Source organism: Fringilla coelebs (assembly GCF_963513975.1).
Source record: "Fringilla coelebs genome assembly, chromosome: 6".
Classification (NCBI taxonomy): Eukaryota; Metazoa; Chordata; class Aves; order Passeriformes; family Fringillidae; genus Fringilla; species Fringilla coelebs.
The window spans coordinates 43,312,139-43,335,731 of NC_140034.1; the positions used below are offsets into that span (position 1 = coordinate 43,312,139).

The 23,593-nt window shown below is 40.5% G+C and overlaps 2 protein-coding genes across 5 annotated transcripts in view; one reads left to right on the forward strand and one right to left on the reverse strand.

Moving 5' to 3' along the window:
* Positions 1-21,698, reverse strand: part of IFTAP (intraflagellar transport associated protein) — a 39,828-nt gene extending 18,130 nt beyond the window's left edge. For 3 of the 4 annotated variants that reach the window (XM_084208311.1, XM_084208312.1, XM_084208310.1), the window contains exons 1-2: positions 21,530-21,698; positions 10,429-10,584 (exon numbers count right to left, since the gene is read on the reverse strand). In XM_084208311.1, the coding sequence (XP_084064437.1) occupies positions 10,429-10,537 (109 nt within the window). In that variant the 5' untranslated portion in view covers positions 10,538-10,584; positions 21,530-21,698. Of the gene's footprint in view, positions 1-10,428; positions 10,585-21,529 lie in introns of those variants that run through there. The other variant, XM_084208313.1, reaches the window with a different exon arrangement.
* Positions 21,699-21,914: 216 nt separating this feature from the next.
* On the forward strand, positions 21,915-23,593 carry RAG2 (recombination activating 2; the record flags this gene model as incomplete). Its single annotated transcript, XM_084207755.1, has 1 exon — positions 21,915-23,593. The coding sequence occupies exon 1, from the start codon at positions 21,986-21,988 to the stop codon at positions 23,591-23,593; it is 1,608 nt and encodes a 535-aa protein (XP_084063881.1). The 5' UTR covers positions 21,915-21,985.

The following is a 23,593-nucleotide window of genomic DNA, read 5'->3' on the forward strand; positions in this document are numbered from 1 at the left end:
AACTTCAATCTTTTTTTACTTTAGCAGTAAAACAGGATGGGCTGCCTCTTTTATCCTAACAACTTGCAAGTTTTATCTTAAAGACTGATAAGCCACAAAAGAATATTAATGTATTTTGGGGCAAATGGGTACTGGCAAATTATGCAGCTGAACATGTGCAGACCAGCAGAGTACCAACAGGGCCTGAGGACCAACCCAGGGTCCTCCCTGTGCACACCAGGAGCATTTCTGTATGAGAAATGACAAAAAGGTTCTGGAAGCCATACACTTTTCTCACCAGACCAAGAGAGAGACAAAAGAAATCATCACTGGAATGATCAGAAGCATAACTCATAGAGCCAACAGACTCTGAGTAAACAGAGTCCTGCATGACATTCCTGCAGTAGCCCATGCTTTACTTGCATACCACTGTGGTCATTCTTCTGGGCTATAAATCAGATCCTCCTCAAAAATATAGGTTCTGAGTTCTCCAGAGAAAATAATACCACTTTTAGCATCAAAAGACCTATGACACATAGCTGGGCAGTTATAATTAGGCACACATATGAGCTGACAAACTTGCTCTATTAGGTTCTATATTTTCTGGACACCTGAGCTATTGTCACAGCCAAAAAGCTAGATAGATTAAATGAGCTAGTAAGAAATCAAGTGCATTCAGAGTATTTATGTGCCATTTATCAACCCCAGACTACAGTTTAGAAGCACTATCCCTTTTCCTAAGAGATCAGTCATAAACTTTTGACAGAAACCTTTTTCAGGTTAAGACCATTGCAAAGTTATTGGGTTAGAGAATATTAAACAATACATTTGATGAAACATTCAGCACTGCAATGTGATACTAGATTCATGACTGCTTGTGAAAAAAAATTCAGGAGAAAAATGTTTAAGCAACCCAAAGCAGTTGTTAAATGCAATTCTGTGGACAGAGCATCTACTATGCAACTGTGTGCATAATGAGGCCATGCCATGTAAGTTAAAAGGGGAGCAGGTGATTCAAACATTATGTTGTCAGCCTTGAGCACAGTCCCTCAGCACCAGTAAGAGCCAACTTCAGCTGCCCAAAGCTACTCCTGACACCTACAGCCTCCCAACGCATGCACCACATAACTGGCCCCTTTGAAGCAGTAGCTGTAATGAACTTAAAAAATATTATTTAAAATACCACACAAAAGTTGTTTTGAAGTTAAAGAAACTACAATCTGAAGACAAGCATCACAGGTGTGTATTTCTTTGATAGTGTTCTGAATTTCAACCATTTCTGTTCTTACTTTTTGAAGAGAAGGGGAAGAAGGAAGGATGGCATTCAAGCCTGCAAGAGGATCACTCTGCCTTTCCCCTGACTAAGTGATAATTGACTCATTATTCACAGTCACAGCTCTCAACCTGCCAAGATCCTGTTGTAGAACACTGGCCTTCACAATATGTGATAAAAATCAAAAATGAGGGATACAAACACAACAAAATGTAGCAGAGGAAGAAAGTTGAAATGATATAAAGATTCACATATTTATTCTGCAGACAGATTCTGTCTCACTTTTTAGTCATTTCACTGTCAGTATCTTAAAAATGAAATAACAAGCCAACTTAGATCTCTAGAAAAGTACATCTGAGTCTCTCAAGAGCAGTATCCATCATAATTGTGTGTCACTATGAGCATGGTGCAGACTTCAGAAACATGTTTCAATCAAAAAGGATATCCAACTTGATAAAGTTTTTTCTCTCCTGCTATCTATCCTCTATATTGCCTAAAATTCTCTTTGTCTTCCAATTTGGATGGGAATTTTTTGAGAATGTCTAGTGATTACCCACATATTTCAAAGAATAATGGAGTCACTTATCACAAAACCAGAGAAGAGAGCTACCTGTATTATCAGGAAAAACTTACTGTCAGTGCAATCTCTCAGATGACATAGTAGCCCCAGAAGAATGATAAAATTCTCATGGTCTGAAGCACTTCAAAGCCAGACCAGACAGGGCAATCAATAACATATTACAGAATGCACTGGACAAAACAATTCAAACAGGTACTTCCTACTTTTTTCAATTGGATTAATTAATTTCAAAAACAAAAACTTTCTGAGATTTAGAAACAGGCCCCTTTAGCTATAAAACAACAGCAACAACAACAACAAAAAACTCATACAGCAAAGCTACTATTTTAGTTCCAATTTACTTTTTTGTCCTCAAATCCCAGACTGAGGGCCAGCAGAAGGCCTATGAATTCCTTAAATCTCTTGCAAGTCATGCTCTGATGGAAAGCCTGGAATTCAAATATTACACTGACTTTCTATAGGACTCTGGAACAAAAAAACCAAAAAAAACAATTCTACTCACAGTACTACAATAACTGTCTTGAGTTGAGATAACAAATACAAATGTCATGTTCATTCACTTTCTCCATTCTTCAAACACACCATCAGCAAACATTTTAAAACAAGAAAAAAAGGCTGCCACTGAAATGTTTCCATAAAATACCACTTTGACATGTTCACACTATAAGGTGGTAACACACTATATAACTACCTATATTTAGCTATTTGTAACTATGTAAACCATTGTACAGCACTGCATTTGTTTACCCCAAATTACAAGCTGTAAGAGGAAAACAAGAAATTTCAAGCCTAAAAATCCAGTTTGCTGAGAAGATAATTTTTAGAACCTTTTCTTAATTTTTTTTAACTCAACCAAAGCAGCTCCCACATTTTCTGCAGTAACGCTATGACACAGTAACCCTACCAAAATTTGCAGCCTCCCTATGCTTGTATATTGTCCTGCAGGGAATAGAACACAGTGTTTTAAAGTTACTTAGCCTAAAAAAGCCATTCTGATTTATGTTAACCAGATATCTTTCTGTTTCCATGTATTTATGTATAAATTGCTGTATATCAATGCAGTTTGACCAACCTTTCAACACAAGAATTATCCCATATAGTATGTACCTGGAGGATTTCAGTACTTGAGCCTAAAATTAAGAGCAATTCAGGTATAATTCAGTCACCTAAACTTTGTCTTATAGTTTAAGAGTAGTTTAAGTCATGCTTGAAGAGTCTAAGGGCTTAGCCTCCTGATGCCACCCAAAAAGGCAGTGGATGTTTTACAGATATTGTACCCTATCTCCCCACACTCAGCACCTGCAGTGTCTGTCCCATTACTATCTGAATTCATGTAAGGTCCATTCCAATCTCACTCCATAAAAATCAGCACTAATTTCAATGGCAGTGATCTCACAGTAGTACTGAGCAAGCATAACTCCTTTACAGCAAAGAACTTACCTAAAACATTTACCTCAGTGTGCAAATTAATATTTGGAACACAAAAATTCAGCTGGTGCAGCCTTTTCATTTAACATCTTTGATCTTATCCTGATTAAATGACAAACAATCAGCACAAAGTATTGTCTAGCCTTTTTTTCTTCCCCTTTCAGAAAAGGTCAGGTTCTATTATAATCAGTAATATGGGCTTGATTTTTTAATTGAAATTTACCCATTTCTTAAGGAAATTCCTGTATTACTTCCTCAGCCAGGATAAATACCTATTTTGTGGACAAGTAATTTCAGTGGGACTAACTAACCTAAAAGGGTAAATTCTTAAGTCCTGATAGTTACTTTTGACTGCCATTTTTGGATACTTATTTTAGTATGTTTAAAAGTAAGTCAAGAAAGGGCTTTTTTATGTGTTCCTTCAGGGGAAAGATGAATGACTGCTACTATCAAGTATATTTCAGCTGCTCTCACATACCTGCTCTAGCTTAATGTACAGCAATACTTCTCTAAAACCAACTGAGCTCCTAATTTCCAAAAATTTAGCTTTTTTTTTGTTGTATCAGTATCTCTTCCTTTGTACTTAATGGAACATATGTGTTCTGGTTTTATGTAGTGTTTATTTGAACCAATATCTATGTCTCTGTTGTGCTTTTGATAGTCTCAGTGTTAGAAAAAGGGCAGTATGTCCTGCTTATTCCTCATTTACCCCATCTGATCATTTAAAAATTCATATGATTCTTTCACAGCTCAGCAGTATTATTGCTGGATACCTTCTCCATTTGAATACTAATGCAGTCAGTTAAATAACAAGGCAAACCTGCACTACACCATTTCAGCAGCTTGTACAAGCAAAATCCTCTTTCTTTCAACAGATATACAAGAACTCTAGACTTCTTTCTGAGTTTGGGTTATACTAAGCCATACTTTGAACCTTTGGAGTTTATTTCTTAAATACTTGGTTGTTTGGTTTTTTTTTACAGTCAAAGAAACCACAAGTTTGTTTAAAGATCTCCTCAGCACAAGGAAACTACATTAAAGACGTATGTCGGGAGCATTTTAAAAGAACACGTGATAAATCAGGGCAGGATCAATCTTGAGGACTTTTCCTGTGCTTGCATCCTAGAAGAATTCAGAGGCAAATAAGTAAGTGCTGTAAGAAACAAGCAAATTGTACATAGCATCTGACATCTTCACATGAAGTATTCCTTTCCTAACAAATAATATAAAAAAAGACGACAACAGGTGGGAACAAAATAAATGTCAGAAGGCCCAAGAGTTTTGAAAATACTGGAATTTGGACATTATAATCACAATAAATATTAAGGCATCCCTAAAAGGCCTGACTTATTTTTTTAAGGCAAATATCTACTTGCTTGAAATTAGGCATTTCTATTGAATTTTATACTGAAAAGTACCTAACTCTACAAAGAATTCAGCACTAAATTGGAAGTGAGGTCACTTGACTTCTGATTGTCCTGTTGAGTCACTGATACACAGCTCTGATCTCTGACATTATTTGCTCTGTGTCGTTTCCACATGGGATTCCTCAGCTCACTGCAATACATGAATCTAAGCCAACAGCTGCATTTAGTGCACTTTGATGCCTTTCTAGACAAGGTGATGAGGTACAGCAGAATTCACTCTGTGTTACTGCTTTTCATATTATCAGAATTCAATCACTGCCAATATGCCACTATAAGACAGAACCTCTACCAAAGTATCAACAGCAAATTACTAAATATTTCCCTTTCTATGTTCTAAAAAATCTCAGTTATGCAAGAGAATGAAAATACTTTTTTTTAAAATCTGAAATACTCTTCAGAAATTGTTTAGTAACAAAGGCATCACAGAAAAAAAGAATTGCTATTAGGGAAGCACTACTATTCAAGCGCTGTTCAAGTTTCCAGGAGGCTGAGTGCCTCTGTACTTATCTGGGGCTGACACTGAGCTACTGTGCAAATGCACAAGTCATTTCCCTTCTTTTGGCCTATTTTTTTCTGTTTATACAATTGAGATGAAGTATCTTGCAGAGCAAATACCAGGACAACAAATATCCATAAAACAGATCAGTTATTATTATTTCAAAAATAATCTATTAAGTTTGCATTTCTATGTCTGGTATTTTTTCTACATTTAGGGGCTCTGTATGGTATTTGATTTTATACTGTATTGAATAAAGGCTACACAGAGATAGCTACTGAATTTATGATCAATAGAAAACTGCAAATTTTGTCTCCCAGCCAATTCTATCAAATGATCCAGCACAACACATCAATAAAAAGCTCTGAATTGACGCTGTTTCCCTATTTCATGCCCTGTTTAAGTTCCCTGGGGATGACAGATTAATTTAATTCGTTTTACTGAACTGTCTAGTTGCTTTTATTGGCAAATCTACTCATAGGTTGAAATTTCTCTTGGGGTTAGCATTGTCCTACTGGTCCATTTTTAAAGTAAAAGTGCATTCACTGTCACTTCTCATATAGTTCTCTGCTATGCTTTCTGCTGTGAAGACTGACATTTGTAAAGTGCTCTCACTGACACTTATATGGGAAGTTTAAACTTGTTGTTTTTCCTAAATGTGGTTAATGTAAAAAGGAAGCAGACAGCTACAGTCAAATGGACTGTGAACTGAATACCTTGCCCAGCTTTCACTGGGGAATTAAGTTAATCTGAGCACAACACAGAATATGGCCCTGGAATACCACCTGTAAGCACAAAAGTGATCAGTCCCTTCCAAACTTCCTCCACTTGACAGTTTGTTCAGCACAGAAGCATCAAAACAACAGCACCAAGGCTAAGAAGTTTCAATCCAAGCTGTGGCTTGCTTAGATGGGTCCAATCAAGGTCCCTGGACTTCAACATACTGCCAGGCAGTGGGAGGCGTATGAAATACAGCAAAATTAACAGCAGGAATGGAATTCATTTAATCCTCGTGGTCAAATGCCCAGAAACATGGAAAAAATGCAAATCCTAACTTGGATATGGGTAAGAATTTTGTCCATGGCAGCATTTTCCTCTCCAGCTAAATGATCCCTAATCCCATATTTTTAGAAGTGTGAGAGGAGTAATTTAAAATCTAGATTAAAATTTTGAAGCTTGGACCATTTGGGGTTTTTTCTGTATTTGTCTGTACAAGGTCAAATGAGATATTTTATGCACCAGTGAATTTCCCATTCTTCCTCTGAGTTTTAAAATATGAGCAGATGCTGCCTTCTGATTTTGAGCATCACACTTCTGCATAGATTTCAAGCACTCTCCCTAAGATTTAAAAGAGGCTTTTGTCCTCTGTGGCACTTTTTTTCAAAAGCGGGGTTGGATGGATTTCCATGAGATTTTGTCCAAAGTTTTTGTAGAAAGTGTGTATTTTTGAACACATCACTGTGTGTTCAATTGACCACATCTGCAGAAATCTGTATCATCCACTCCTTTGTAAATTCAGCTCTTCTGAGGCTCCTTTAACTGCAAAGCTTTACAGCGAGGATGAAAGATTTCATCTTCCTGGACTCATGCTCTAATTTACTAAATTACATTCCCATGGGTTCACCAGCCCTTTCACCCATATATTCATCTTGTTAATATTATCCCTATGAAAAAAAAAACACACTTTGGATGCTCTAAATAGGAAAAATAAAGGGACTTAACTAGAATCTTAACCTAGCCCTCAAATACCCATCCATTACAGAACCAATAAAAAAGGTTTTAAAAAATATCTATTTACAGAGGAAGTCCTCCTATAATTTTAAAATTTTATTTATTTAAGCTATATAGGTCATGTTCTCTTGGAGCAGTATGTTTTATGTGCTGAGGTCAGGGTTTTAAAAATATATTCATGTATGTTTAACCATTTTCCATCAGATTTGTAGAGGTGAATAAATAGTCTTACTGTAGGATTTACTTGTCAATTAGTCTATGAACTCTCATTTTCTCACTGCACCAAACACATTTTAAAAGACAGAACCACTGGGATTTTTAGGAATACTAAAATCCAGAAGATTAAAATTCCGTATCAAAGATGCAGTTTTATGGTCCAGCTAAGTTATAACATATCTCTGTACAAGTTAAACCAAACACACATCCTGAAACCAATTACACAGAATTTAGAAGGACTTATTTTGACTCCAGATCTTGTTCTACGTGAACTAAGAGAGTATATTTCCAAATAGCGCAAGGAAGAAGAGAAGTAGTCATAGGTAATATCACATTTTCAGGTAAAATAAAAAGAAAAGATTCTAAAAATGTGATTTTCTTGATTAGGATATTAGCAACTCTCAAAAAGCCAAATTGAAGTCAGGAATGTAAAAATTCTTTAATCCTGTCTCCCATATTCACAAGAAGGAAACTACACTGTCAACAGAAGGTCCTAATGTGTTCACAGGGGGTAACTCCAGGCTATTTATAGCTACAAAAGGTTCTTATCAGCTAGGCCAGAAGAATGCTTGGGTCTTTCAACTCCAGATATATTTACAGCTTCACTGTGTGAAAATTTACCATATGAATAAAAAAATTAAAAATCACTAGGGTATCAGATTCTTATGAGATGCTTTCAAGATTAACATAGACACTTCAGCTGAAAATATGCTTGCAATGCCAACTGCAGACCTAGTATAAATGCATGCACAAGTGAAAATCACCTTCTGTAAATATGTTACCCTGTGAAACCAATGGAATCCAATTAGTTTTGTGTGTTTTCTGTTTCCAGTGTTATGACAGACAAAAATCTATCAGATGACAATGTATGTTTTATGCTTTAAGTAAAAGTTTTGCAGGTCACTAGTTTATTATGCAAACCAGCAGGTTGTGTACTTTTAAAGGAAAATGAAAGTGGGAGGAAAACAAGTTGAGCTGTTCAGTTCATACCATCATAAGAACCTGCGTTTCTAAGCATTTGATTCAGGTAAAGCTCTACCTTTAATATGATTTTAGTGGCAAATGCCTACAGTGACAGTGAAAGTGACTGAAATACACGCTGAGGCTTTTTGCAAGTAGCCTCATGATATGCAGCATGCTTCTATGATAGTAGCTATCCCCAGTGTATCAATCATACATAAGAAGACCAGAACCAGATTTTCAATCCTCTTATCTCATCCCCCAGTGTCTCCTTTCTCTTCTATATTTTATAGGCAGGAGAGACAGAAAGTTGCCACGAGATTATTCCTGTGGCAGCTTCAGCTCCCCCACTGGTTTTCTGCTCAGTGCTTGTGACTGACACTTAGTTCTGCCTGAAGGACAAGGACAGGACAGACTTCTGAGTACCAATCAATGGGGCATGCCACATGCTGTAATTGAAAAATACAGTGCTTCTGCAATAGTACAAGGACATCACTTCTAGTGCAAAGCTGTGGTAAAGAGAATTGTAAGTAATATGTAGCTTGCACTTATTTTTATGGCACAAATCTGAACACGGTGAAAAAATGTGAAACTGAGCTACAGAATCAGAATTCTGTAACTCAGCAATGCTCGGATCAAGGCTAAGCTCCACTTTTTATTTCATCTGCAGAGCACGAGATCTTTTCAGCCTAATCATCTGTCTGATGTCCTGCTGTAACTTCATCCAAGTTACCTGTTAGCTTGGCACAGGATGGGTCAGGTTGGAAGTGATCACAGTGTAACCTCAGGGTTGGAAGTGACCACAGGGAGTAACCTCCCTGCTTAAGCAGGGCCACCCCAGAGCACCTTGCACAGGATTGTATCCAGAGACATCCTGAGTCTCTCCATTGAAGGAAACTCCACACCCTCTCTGGGCAGCTGTTCCAGTGCTCGTTCACCTGCACAGTAAAGATGTTCTTCCTCATGTTCACGTGGAACTTGTGTGCATCAGTTTCTGCCCATTGCCTCTTGTCCTATTGCTTGGTGCCAGTGGGAAAGGCCTGGCTCCATCCTCTGACACCCTCCTGTCACAGCCCTGCAGACATTGATAAGGGCCCCTCTCATTCATCTCTTCTCGAGGCTGCACAGGCCAGACTGCCTCAGCCTCTCCTCCTGAGTCAGATGCTCCAGCTCCTTAATAATCTCTGCAGGACCTGCTCCAGGAGCTCCTTGTCTCTCTCATCCTGAGGAGCCCAGAACTGGACACAGCACTCCAGATGTGCCTCACCAGGGCTGAGCAGAGGGGCAGGATCATTTCCCTCCACCTGCTGGCAAAGCTGTTCCAAATGCACCCCAGGGTCCCTCTGGCCTTCTTGGCCACTGCTGGCCATGGGCAGCTTGTTTTCCACCAGGTCCCCAGGTCCCTCTCCAGAGCTGCTGTCCAAGAGCCCAGGGGTTGTTCCTCCCCAGAGCAGGACCTGCGCCCGCCTCTGTTGAATTCCAGAAGGTTCCTCTCGAGCCGTCTCTCCAGCCTGTCCAGGCCCTCCTGGGGCTGCACAGCGCTCTGGGCTGTGGCCACTGCTCCTGGCTTTGTGTCTGCAGGGAACTTGCTGAGAAGGCCTCTGCCCTTCACCCCAGTCACCGATGAATCAGGTAAATCAGGGCCCAGCACCGAGTCCTGGGGACACCAGCAGTGACAGGGCTCCGACCAGGCCTGTGCTGCTGACCATGAGCCTCAGGGATCTGCCACTCAGCCAGTTCTCAACCCACCTCACTGCCCATTAATCCAGCCCACAATTCCTGAGTTTGCTATGAGGATGTTGTGAAGGATAGTGTTGTAAGCCTTGCTGAAATCAATTTAGACAATATCCACATCCCTCCAGGTCACTGTTTCATCACAGAATGCAATCACTTTTTAGAAGGCACTCACACAGGCACAGCACAGTCAGCTAGTGTCAGTAAAGCTGTAAAAGTACCCAAATTGCACACTCCTAATCTCAGGCCATCTCACACTATTAAGTACTTTCCTTAGGCTCTTCTTTTATGGAGACTTCTCAAGCAAAACAATGCAAGATGTACTTAGGAAACATCCATTCTTCCAGAAAGTGCATGCTCCCCCCACCTCCCTAAAGCAAGCAGAAATGGCTAACCACCTGTAGAGACACAGCAGCCAGGGAAATAATCTGTGGAAAGTTGTCCTTAGGGTTCCCACTGCTGAGTGGAAAAACAAAAGCATCACAAGGATTTGCCTAAAGTCACAAAGTAGGTGAGTAGAATGATGACACTAAATACCACTGCTTGTCTTTTTATCTTTCCTTGTGTCTGTGGTATCTAACAGGAGATTTGGGAAATTACATACCTTTCAAAAGATATGTGAATGTATTTAGAAACTCCTCATATGACTGCTCATGGCTATTTATAAATTGATCAAGGATGCTGTTCTTTAACAGCTGTTCTCCCATGATCATCCACACCTTGAGAGTCGAATAGGTCTATCTGGTCTTGTATGCTGCTCCTGCAATAGAAAGAAAAGAGCTATATTTACCTGCAGGCAGAAAAGAAATCAACAGAAAAGTCCCTAGTTCACATAGACGGGCAGTAGAAAGTATACTTTTTCTTCTCTCCTTGCGTAGTTCTATCTCGTCAGTGGAACTTTACTCAACGTTTCTCCCAAAATTCACATGGACATAGAAATTTTAAGTACAAAGGGAAATATTGTGATCATTTATGCTTGAAATTTATGACCTTGGGTAAAATGGGCCACAGAAGAACCAGCTTCTCTTGGTGTTGTTCACTCCCTTAAGTTGTTCAGTCATTCAAAGTTTCTGCCTTCTTTGCAGAAACGGTGACACCCCTCATCAGCATGTTGTATTTAACAACCAGGACACAGCTGTACATTCAAATTTTGGACTGAATTCATCATCTTCAGGTACACTGCCCACTGTGCCATCAAAGCCACAAACTCAGATTTTGGACCACATGTTAAATCACAATGACACATGTCTGTCTGTGTGTGTGTGTGTATGCTGAGGCAGCACACAGGACAGGGAGAGCATGCTGGAGCCAGACAGCCAAGCAGGAATATGAGGATCACTCTTGAGATGGGAACAAATGCTGAAAGCTGAAGGAAGGGAGCTCCACTCTCCAATCACACAGCAACAGCTTTGCAGCCACCTTCATCACTTAACCAGACTCTACGGGTCCTGAACAGCCCTCAGTGAAGCATGCTGAAATTTAACCTTGCTCCTAACTCATAAAACCTGTGTAAATGCATTTTAACAGCTGCATGATGCTAAACACTCACCCATATTACTTATTTTTCATACACATAGGTCCACACTAATAGAACCAGTTTGCACACATAAACCTGATCAAGATGCAGGAAGGCATTATACACAAAATGATGGATTTGCATGTGTTCTTCTGTCTCCTCTCCTGATTTACCACAACACTAAGAAGTGGGTTTTGGGAATGAAAGCTTAATTCTTCAGCAAAACTTCAATGATACTATGGAAAGGCTGCCAACCTGATACTAAAGTTAAATAAGATTGAAAAATAATTGTTTGGAGACCAGAAAGAAAATAAAGCATGACTTCTAACATAAAGCTCTAATTTCGTTGCATTGCCTGCTTTCAAGGAAGACTAATGTTCTGAAGATATCAAAATATACACACACCCACGTGACCTAAAGTTTAAGTTTTCTAATGTTTTACAAAAATACAACCATTATTAATCTCTCTGTGGACTGATAAAGCAGAATAAAACTCACCAGACTCTCAGAGTTATGTCTATTACAGGGCTTTGAGAGGCAATCAGTGCCTTCTATTCCTCATTATGGGTATTAAAATCATTACTTGAAATAATGCTGTGATTTGTAAGGCTACTGTAAAATAAAAAAAATATATATCTAATCAAGAAAAAGTTAATAACTTTGTTCTTCTTTGAAGTCTGGTGTCTTGGATCTCCAGCTCTCTTACAAACACTAACAAAAAAACCTTAAAAACATTCCCATAAGGAAGAAAAAACAAATACCATTCCCAATAACACTTAAAAAAAACGAGTCACCGGGAATTTAAATTATTTAAAAACAAGTTAGTGGAGGGCTGACAGCCAAGCTTACATTAATTCACTCTAAAATGCTCTAGGAAACTAGAAAATTAATATGCATTTTGGGGACATAATCATATATTTAACCATCTGCATGACAGCTTTCTCTGTGAAAGCCATGCTCTACAGCCATCAGATCATCAGCCTGAGATTCAGCACCCAGACCAGGTGGTACAAAAAATCATGTATTTCAATTCTTACTCTGCTGTGCAGCTTCTACTTCCTACAGAACGTGGGAAACTTCACTTCAGATATTCCCTTGCACAGCTGTTATTGAGGTCTACAGAATCATCTCCTCACAGAGAGGAAAAAACAGCCAGGTCCTAATGAAAGCCTAGGTTCTGTCAGAAAAACAGCCACTCTCTCAGACAACAGAGGAGAGACTGGCAGCCAGAACTACCTGTTCCCTGTTTGCAATCATTTTCCAGAACTGCTCAATGCTGTAGCATGGCCCTAAATAATGCAGATGATGGTATGGGGGGAATATCTACTATCCCTGAAACTGAACATGTGCTTAGGATGGATGGTACAAGGAGGGTGTTCAAAAATTTATCTCAACCCATCAACGCTTTGGTATTTTTTTCATTTACATTCCACTTTGTTTTCTGCTGCTTCCCACCTACTTTATTCCAGAGTCTCTCTTAATGATCACCACACTGTGTCAACCACAGAAAAGTTTTGTGAGGTGAACAGCTGAAACTAGGCTGACCAGAAGACTCTCACCTTTGCTAAGGAGCTAACCAGTAGATTCTACATAATTAAAAGGCTTCAGCAAACACCCAATTCACAGCCTCAAGGCAATGACTTCTTTAAACTACCCTGAAAAAATGAAAAAATACACAGTAATGGATTGGAATCTGCCACAATTTAAGAAGTTGATACAATGACACTTCAAGTAATGAAATTACTGCATTGTTCTGGTAAAGAACAGATACTACTAAAATAAAAAACTTATCTTCTTTTTTCCCCCAAAAGAATCAAACTGACTTAGAAGTGTCAAGGAAAGTAAAGCAAGGATCCTTTCCTTGTGCTGGCTTTAAATACTTTTAGAGTCAAATATCAGTAAGTGATGCATTCAAGCAGCAACTATGCTTTCTTCTTTTTGCATTTCACTCCTGCTCATCCATCCAAATGACTTTAATGAGGTTTCTTCAGGCGATCACTCATTAAGCCTTGCTGATCATCAGCAGATTGCGCAAAATCAATTTTATTTCTCAAAACACAGTCTTCTTCTGAGCAGTTTAAGACAAATCAGAAATCTCTGCATTGAATCAAAAGGCAGGTCAAGTGAATATCAGCATGATTTCCATTATACAGTGATTAATTCTATTAAACAACACAAAATGTGGTGGAATATAAACTTCCTGGTTTATGTTGCCTTTTTAAATGCATTATGTTTGTTTAAAATACAATAGAGGCAATGAAAGAAAAATCAAGATTTTGAATTTTTTTAAGGAAAGAGCAGTAAAGCTAATTGTCTCTACAAACACAATAAAATTTTATGTAATTTAATTTTTCAGGGGAAAAAAAACAAATTCACTAGCACTTCTGGCATAGGTTCAAGTCAGATTTTCACACTATGGATTTGCTCGCCTAGAAATCATTCTCGATTTAAAAAAAAATGCTGATTAATGTATGGGGCTTTTTAATAGTTCACCCATAGGTTCAGGAAAAATATCCACCTGTTATCAAGATTTTATAATTATGTCTGCAAAAATCAGATTGAACATAAATAGACTATTTTTAAATCTTATACCCTGTGACCACTGGACAATGCCCCATCATTTTTCCCTACAGAGCTATCGCAGTCACTACACCTTTAACAAAATTGTTGCAGCAATGAAGAATGAGATAGCAGCATTGCAAAAAGAATGAGATTTTAGCAGACAAGTGCACTCAGAATCAATTTAAGTCTATCTAGGTTCTGGCTGCTCCCAAAAAGGCCACCTCCTCTTCACCTCCTGGTCTACCCATCTCTTGGGCAGACAAAATAAACCACCAATACAAAACCTGAGAGTAAAAAACAGAGCAAATGCATTTATTATTCTGTTTTAAAGATGTATTTTCCAATCTGCCTTCCAGCTGTACAATCATGATTGCATATACAAGGGGACAGTGGGACTGGGCAGTGTGAGCAAGGGAAGGATGCAGGATGGCCCCTTTGGCAGCTTGTCATAGTTGCTTATGCAACCCTGAAAGCACAGTCTCATCAGAAACACCCTCACAAATGGCCCAGAAAGCTGTGCCTCCTCCATGCTGCAAAAGCAGATGTCAGCAGGGCACTCCTACACCCACCATGCTGAGCTGGTGCCTGCAGTGCAGATCATCAGCCCCCATGGTGCAGAGGCAGGCAAAGCTGGAACTCAAGCCTGTCCTTAACAAATGCTTGTTGTTAGCTATGCACCATGGTTGCTGCCTTAACAAACGTCCCAGGATGGTGCTTTAAAAGTAGGCCAGGTGAAAGGTGTGATTCTGGGAATTCCTGCTCAAGAAAGACATAAAACATTTTGAGTCAAGCAGTTACCTATTTTCCTGCAGGCAGAAAACTGCCTCCTTCTTGTCTAGACATCTGCAAATCTACACTTGCAGAAGAAAGCCCTCCCTGCTCTACTGTCCTGCCCTACTTTTCTCCCTCCTCCCTGCTACCACCACCTGTGGGGAGGCAGAGCTCCAGGAGCAAACACAGAGGCACCAAGTTCTGGCCACAAGCAGGTGCAGGTCAACCCAGCTGGAGGAAAAAACTAAAAGTTACAAAGGACAAAAACTTTCAGATGATGATCCTTCCAACATCTCTCAATTCAATGTGATCTACACAGCTAATCCTGTTAAAATCAACTGGATGTTTGCCATTGCCTTCAGCAGGAGGCCTTAAGGGCACACACATAATGCATCAGCAATTTGTGGCGATGGGAGCTGCATCTGCTTGCCTGAGTGCATTACTGAGCCTGAGAGCTGACCTCTAGATGGACAAAAACATGTGCCTCTCATGCCCAGCTCATATGAGCTTTTAAAGGATTTATCCATGGGCTTTAATTGCAAGCAAGCATATTGATCCTCTTGGATTTCAGTGCTATTATGCCAGTCCCATACCTGGGCAGAATTTTTTTTTACGAATTTCCAACGGCTTCAAGAATACTGCTCCCTTTAAAGACAACCTGGAGGCCCATGGCAAGGGTAACATTTCATCCAAACTGCAGCAGCCACTGCCCCCTGGAATGTGATTGTCCAGGATCTGACAGTTAAAGCACAGCTGGATTCAATCAGATATTTCAGATAAGCCCTCCAAATAAAGCCCTCTCCCTCACAAGTTAAATACTGTTTACTGTCAGTTTTAGATGAGACAGAAAATTGAAGACTGTAGGATGCTGGACTCCCTGTGCCCTTTTTTACAGGTTTCAGCCTGTGGGTCCTGGCTATGTATCCAACACATTTGCATTCTGGCTGGCAAACCCTACACAAATGAGTAAGGCAGCCTTCCCTTCCCCTGCTGAGCTGGAGTGCATTACTGCAACCCACAGGAAGCCAGCTACATTTCAGCTCAGAGATGACTGTGTTTTACTGGCAGAAAATATGCTGAAAAGCCTGGAAATATATCAATGCAATTTGGAATGATTTGGGATGAAGAAGATGCAAACAATATATTATTTTAAGAAATTAATTGTAGAAGAAGAAAACCAAGTAAAATAAAACATTTCTGTAACAGTGAGCAATCTGCTGAAAACATACTAGCTCTGTCCATGTTATTAAAATAGAAATTGTGAAAGAAAGCCTATTTATTCCTTTTCACATGGGTTCTCTGCCAGCTAAATTCAGGATAGAAATCCAAGATCTTCCTGCTATGACCAGGACAGTTTTCAGCATAATTTCCCTACCCTGTAGATACATTATTCTGAAGCTATTTGCTGCAGCTTCTCCAAAGTACTTTGTCATTGACAGTTAGAGACCAGCTTGGACAGACCATGTCCTCATCCAAACAGGTGACATGCTGTTGTCAGAAAAAAATTTAATTTCTCCATCTTCCCAACTACATTAATTGGAAAAAGAATTTCTAAAGATAAGGCATGTCAACTGCTAGAAAAAGTCTAAAATGAATGTAAAATGTTATAGTGACACAACTGGGGATGAGATTTTCCACTTAAATTTTTGTTTGGTTTTGGTTTTTTGGTTGTTTTTTTTTTTTTTTTTGCTGGTAGATCGTTGACCACAGACCCAAACAAGGATAAAAATACATCAAACACTAAGATAAAAAACTTTTGAGTATTATCTAGGCCCTACTGAAAATACAAATAAACGTGATCTGAAAGCCCTTAACTTTGGGGGAAGTTCTTCAGCATTCAACTCTGCACTACAGTTTCCTTTTATCTTTGTTTCAGAAGAAAAGGCCCATATGGATGCTACAGGGCACAGTGCCTTAGCACTCATATTTCAGATGAGAAACATCACCACATCCTATCTGCATTACAGTTATTCAGTGTCTCAAGACAATTTTCGCAAACATTTGGTGTGTTTGCTTTGCTGTACTAATCAAATTCCATTTCAAGTTCCTTCTATTTCTATTCTCACAGCAGTTTCAAATGGGAGTTGAGATATTTCTAAAATACTGTGCAGCAGATGTTGTAACTCAGGAGTGGGTGAAGTAGGGCCAGGAAAACAAAAGCAGGGAGCTATGAAGAGTAAATTGTTTTCCAGGTTTTTCTGTTTATTTGTTGTGCTGTGTTATGCAAGTGGCTTATCCTCTGTGCCCCAGCACTGCTAGCTGTTGAAAGGATATGTTCCCAGTGGACTTCCCAGCATCTCATTATTTATTTGGTGTTGGAGAAAAGCACTGTGAAACAGATGAAAAATGCCACAGAAGGGTGCAAAGTTTTATTAGTCTTTCAAGGTCTGATCAGAAGGCCACCAAAGGAGAAAAAAAGGACATTTCTAATTACTTCAGTTGGACTTGAGTTGGACTTTTTAGTCAGCCTTCACTCAGTGAACTGCATGCATTTGTCATTTCCTTTGCTCTGTTTCAATGTCATTGCCCACTTGCAGCAGAGCACTCCTGGGGAAAGTAGTATGCCAATCAGCAAGAGCTGTTTTCTTTTACTACCTATTGAAATTATTTTTTAACTCAAAATTTATTTTAAATTGCATTTTAAAGTAGCACTGAAAAATTCTGAAGACAATCACAAGGTTGGTAGGTGTAACGGCATAAAAAACTCAACCCTAAAGAAGCATATGCTGCAGATATTTACAACCTAAGAGGCACCTGCTGTCACTCTGGGCTTCCACAGCAAAGAGTTAAAGCTTCTGGAGGCTGGTGGGTTTCTTGTTGTGCCATCTGAAGAGAAGAGAGGGAAGGAAACAAACAAGTCACAGCCAGTTAGCCACAGTAGATCGAGTTCTCAGGAGCACATCTGCAAATTAAGCAGATAGAATCCCCTCCATCAGGCTGTCTCTCCATGCCAGGAGCCCCCTGGGCTGTCACAGAAGATTCCTCACACTGCTCACATTTGAATCCCAATTACACAGAAAGATTACGGAGGACGCACAAAACTGCTATCAGCCAGGTACGTCTAAATTACAAAGCAAACTTGGTTGATACACTTAGAAAATGTTTTGAGAAATACTATACAAACAATTTCCTTCCTTAAGCTTCTTTATGGAGGACTTCAAACTTCTGTGGGTGTCTGGATATGATTTTGATTGTGGACAATTTGGAAACAGCACTTGCTTTTCAGGGGTACGCTTTTCCATTTTGAAAATGAAAAAACATATCTGTCAAAAAATAAAAAAATATAATACTGCAAAATCAATTTATTTCTATACTAGGTATCTGTGTTCGCACCAAAATAACTGCAAACTAATTAATGGTCAGCAATGGGTGTTTACCAGCTAAGACTCCATGATATCCTGCATTTCATTCTCTCAGTGTCCAATCAGTACAGATCAAATATCTTATTTTTGTATAAATGAAAAAAGGTTCTTTGTGTTTGCTACAGTTCATAAGATCAACTCATTAGTCATTCATTATTTTGCAGCATTCAAATTACTGTGAAATTACTATAAATAATACTTTCAATGCTGAAAAATATGAGATGTCATACTAAACAGCAGCACTGATTAGTCATTGTTCTCCTGATTAGAATGTTTTTGTGGCCTAACAGGTAACAGGCAAAGCACATAGGTGAACAAACCATTTCTGCATAGGGTCAAAGAGGACAATAACTAATAAACACAGTCTGTGAGTGACTCAGTGCCTAAACACTGTCATCTAGTGACATTTCATAAACCTTAGATTTACTAGGATCTAGGACACAGAACAGTGGCAGACTTGCTTCCATAGGAGAAGCCAGAAGACAAAGAAGACTATCCAAAGGTATATGAAATGTCAGTTGCTGTTTAGGTCACTCATGCTACCCCTTGCCTCTAAAAGATGTTCATCCTGTAATTCTCTGTGAGCACCTAATAGGGGTTCTGAAATGGTACATCACCCAAAATTGTAAATATGTCCATCTATTTCCATTGTAAGTCCATTTCAAATTACATTAGCTAGTGTTTTTAAAAAAACACCTTCTGTCTTCATCTGATCCTTCTATACGTGTATCTCCCAATGCATCCATCAAAAACTGAATTCCTTATAATCTCATCTTGCCATATAAACAACCCTAAAAACCTGCTAAAAATACTGTTTGATTTTAAAATAAACACAGGGAGAATATTAGTTTTTTTCTTTCTGTTAGCTTAGTGTCTAGCTCAGGTCTCTACTACTTCCCAAAGAGGGGGCTTATAAAAGTAATCTGAGATTCTCTTTTATTTGTATAATCCTTACAGCTTAACCTTCTATAAAAACACCAAATATGATGAAGCATTACTCAAGTCATTATAACTGGCAATTGTTTATGTAACTCCCCCCTTCTCTTATTTGTCTTTACTCCTTGTAGTGTCTCTTCGTCGGTATCATGTGTTGCACCACAACAAAGGCATTTGTCTGTTTCCCTCTGCACTAGCTGTATTGCTAACCCAACTCCAGTTTTGAGCATAAAGCCACAAAAAAAGCACTTTAAACTTTTTGTTTATAAGGTTAGATCTTTTGGGTTCCTCAAAGCTGTTCAGGGTTAGATAAGCCATGGCCCAAAGGAACCAGTGGTATTGGAAGGTTAGAGTTGGAGGTCAGCATAGCCAAAGAGCAACCACACTGTCCTGACCCACTGTAATTAGCAGGAAAATAGATGGAAAGCCAAAGCAATTCCAGCTAGTGCCTAAGGACCTATTTCTGTCCAAAAATCTCAGATAAACATTCCCCCCATTACATACTGAACTGTTTGCTTATGTAAAGTTCAAGAAATATTATGAGATGACAAGGAAGTGTGTTTAAGTGTTCTTAACCAGTATGTTCTCTATGTCTATCAATCAAATAATTTTCACTGATCTTTTCTCCACTCTGTATCTGCAGACTCTTCAGATAGTGAACTCTTCAGAAGTGAGTACTGCTCAATATCTAGGAAATAGTTTGTGACATTGTGGACACTAATAATTGCCCTACTTGGAGATTCTTGAAGTACATGTGAAAATGTAAGATGCATACCAATATGTCAATTAAATTGTTTGCCACTTTTAATAATCTCGTTAGACTTCAAATATAAACCAGCAGTCAAATGTAGAACAGGAGAGGTAGAAGATAAAGAACTCTAATTTTCTTATCTAGAACAGAAATTTTCTTATGGCATCTTCAGTATGGAAGACATTTTACTTTTCTAAAGATCCTATAAAACCAAAGAAGCTAAGTAACCAGACAATATGAAAGAAGAGACAAATGACATCTATTCAAGTAAACCTAACTTAGTGCAAGCTCCTCTGATGATGCCATTTTTGAATGCTGGTAAGAAACAAGCAGCAGATTCCTGTTTAGCATATCACCTGGAGGTAAATAAATTCATAAGTCTTTCTTCATGCATAATAAGGACACAACCTGCTGTGTATACCGACATGCTCAGGAAAGGGTTCACTAATTTAATTAACTTATAACCGAACTTCACCCATCGTGTAGTACTTCTAAAAAGAAATCTAAATGTAGGCAAAACTAACACTTTCATGGCAGCACCTTTAGGCTATCTAGTGAACAGAACTCAACCCTGATCTTTGAATGATTCCACGAGGCAAGACAGCCATTCCATGGATTGTTTTTCAAACAGACCCAGTAATGGCTATGCCTACCCTGTCTGTGTGCTCTGGCCTGAAAACATCTCACCTTTGAAAAATATTCCATGGTAGATCCCTATTTTAGCTCAGCAGCTCCCATACCAGTTTGCAGGCAGGCAGTGCACCAGTATGGTACAACATGGCAATTGATGGCATGGCAGTATCATCAGTTCCCACAGTTTTACAGCAACTCTTCCTCTACACATCGTTGTTCAGATCCCCCCAGGTTCTGACATCACGTAACTAGAAGATACAATCCTTCCTTAAAAAAGAAACCCTATGTGTCTTGTTTTTGTTGTCACACCAAAATGAAAAGCAGCAAGGAAAATATGAATCCTAAAGCTTTCAAAGAAAAAGAGGAATTGTATTTTTAAATACAGGATTTATTAGGTTTTTTTCTAATATTTCGTTCACACCTTTAAATTCTGGGGATTTGGCAAAGACTGGAACAGAGAACTTGGACATTTACTAAAGAGGATCAGTCTGCTGTCACCAAAGGACACTGCCAATGAATCAGCCAGTTATTTCCCTCCCTGGAGTCTGTGCTCTCCAAAACTCTTTCACAGTCAATACCCAGGCTGATTACATAAACTCCTTTCATTCTTCAAGCAAACAGGTTTATGAGAGTAAAAAACGCCCCTTGAAACCTACTCATGAAAGCATGAGTTAAGCGCACAGATAAGAGAGGATTCGATCCCCGAAGCCCGGCGGCCGCGGGACTGGCAAGGCCGAGCACAGGCTGAGATTCACCTCGGGCCCTGCCGCCTCAGCCAGCCCTGCACGGCTGCAAAGACAGAGGGCACCTCCCCCTCCTAAATGCAATCAACAAATCCTGACGTTTTCCTTGTAAACAAGACGTGCAATCTCAAGTTTCCGTGCACGCCGGTCCTCCGGCCCGCTGGCTGCGGGGCCCTGGGGCAGGCTCCCGGCCGGGAGCCCTCTACCGCTCCGGGCGAGCCCGACCCCCGCCGGACGAGGCTCCCGCACTCGGGGCCCCTGGCCTGCGGCAGCCCGGGGGCTCCAGCCCGGCATCCCCGGCCGTCTCGGGGCGACAAACGGGCAGGAAATCCCGGCTTGCGGCATCTCCGGCGCCGCTCCCTCCGCCCCGGGCGCGCCGGGGCCGAGCCCCGCCGCCAGCAGACCGGCCCCGGCCCCGCGGCCACACTCACCGCCGCCGGCTCTCTGAGCCCGCCGCTCACGATTCCCCACGGCCGGGACAAGGAAGGGGCGGCCGGGCCGGGCCGGGCCGGGCCGGCACCCAGCGAGAACTACCGGCCCCAGCAGCCCGCGGGCCCGCGTTCCCGTGGGAGCGACCCCGCCCGCCCCGGGAAGCCGCCCCAGCGCAGCCCGCGGCCGCGGCGTGTGCGGGCTCCGTGTGCCGGCAGCCAGCGGTGTGCACAAAATCCCCAAAATACCGCCTAAATGGTGCACACCTCGTGCTCAGTTCACGTCTTGAGACGCAGAAAAGCGTGCCTTTGTGAGTTTCAGAGGATGAACGGCAGCGCAACTTCCATAGGATTTATTCAAGTTGTGTTAAATAATTGTGATAGGACCTAATTACAGTAATTGTGATAGGATCCAATTGATCTTTTTGTTTTGTTTTTCTTTATTTTCTCAGCCGCGGTATGGCCCAGTCAACAGACAGAATGTCGCTGCAGATGGTATCCACTGTCAGTAACTCATCGTTGCTTCAGCCGGGCTTCTCGCTCCTGAATTTTGATGGGCATGTTTTCTTTTTTGGTCAGAAAGGGTGGCCAAAGAGATCCTGCCCCACTGGTGTTTTCCTTCTCGATATAAAGCAGAATGAGCTCAAAATGAAACCTGTGTTCTTCTCCAAAGACTCATGTTACCTTCCCCCTCTCCGCTACCCTGCTCTTTGCACACTCAGAAGTGATGCAAGGGCTGATGAGTACCAGTATATCATCCATGGTGGTAAAACACCTAACAATGACCTTTCTGATAAGATTTACTTTATAAGCTTGGTAAGCAAAACAAGCAAGAAAATGACGCTCCAATGCATTGAGAAAGACCTGGGTGGAGATGTGCCTGAAGCTAGATACGGGCATACAATTAACGTAGTTCACAGCCAGGGAAAAAGCATGAGTGTTCTCTTTGGAGGGAGGTCATACACTCCTCTTGCACAGAGAACCACTGAAACATGGAACAGTGTAGTCGACTGTTTGCCATCTGTGTTTCTCATTGATTTTGAGTTTGGATGCTGTACATCATACATGCTTCCAGAGCTTCAAGATGGACTTTCTTTCCATGTTTCAATTGCCAGGGAGGATACAATCTACATCTTGGGAGGCCACTCACTTCAAAATAACACCAGGTCCCCCAACTTGTACAAGCTAAAAATTGATCTGCCCCTGGGCAGCCCGGCTGTGACCTGCACCATCCTGCCAGGGGGGGTATCAGTGTCAAGTGCTATAGTGACCCAGATCAGTGACAATGAATTTGTCCTCGTCGGTGGCTACCTCTCAGACAACCAGAAACGGCTGGCGTGTAACACCGTACTTCTGGAAGATAGTAAGATAGAGATTGTTGAAAGTGTGGGTCCAGAGTGGACGCCAGACATTAAACACTGCAGAATGTGGTTTGGCTGTGATATGGGTAAAGGGTCTGTTTTGCTAGGCATTCCAGGGGCCAACAAACAAATAATCCCAGATGCAAACTACTTCTACATTTTGAGATGCAAAGGAGCAGAAGAGGACAAGGAAGAAGAACTGATAACACAAACTTGCAGTCAGACATCAAGTGAAGACCCTGGAGACTCCACTCCATTTGAAGATTCGGAGGAGTTTTATTTTAGTGCTGAAGCCAATAGCTTTGATGCTGATGATGCTGATACTTACAATGAAGATGATGAAGAAGATGAATCAGAAACAGGCTACTGGATCACCTGCTGTGCCGGTTGCAATATTGACATCAACACCTGGGTCCCTTTCTATTCGACAGAGCTCAACAAGCCTGCAATGATCCTGTGCTCCAGTGGGGCTGGCCACTGGGTCCACGCACAGTGTATGGACCTCTCAGAGACCATGCTTCTACGTCTCTCAGAAGCAAATGTCAAGTATTTCTGCAACAATCACATTGACCTTAATAAAGGGCTACAAACTCCCCAAAAGGTGATGTGCCTGAAAAAGCCACCCATGAAACCACTGCGCAAAAAGAAAGCCATGAAGTTATCAACATCAGCGAAAAAGTCCTTTCTTCGGAGACTCTTTGAATAG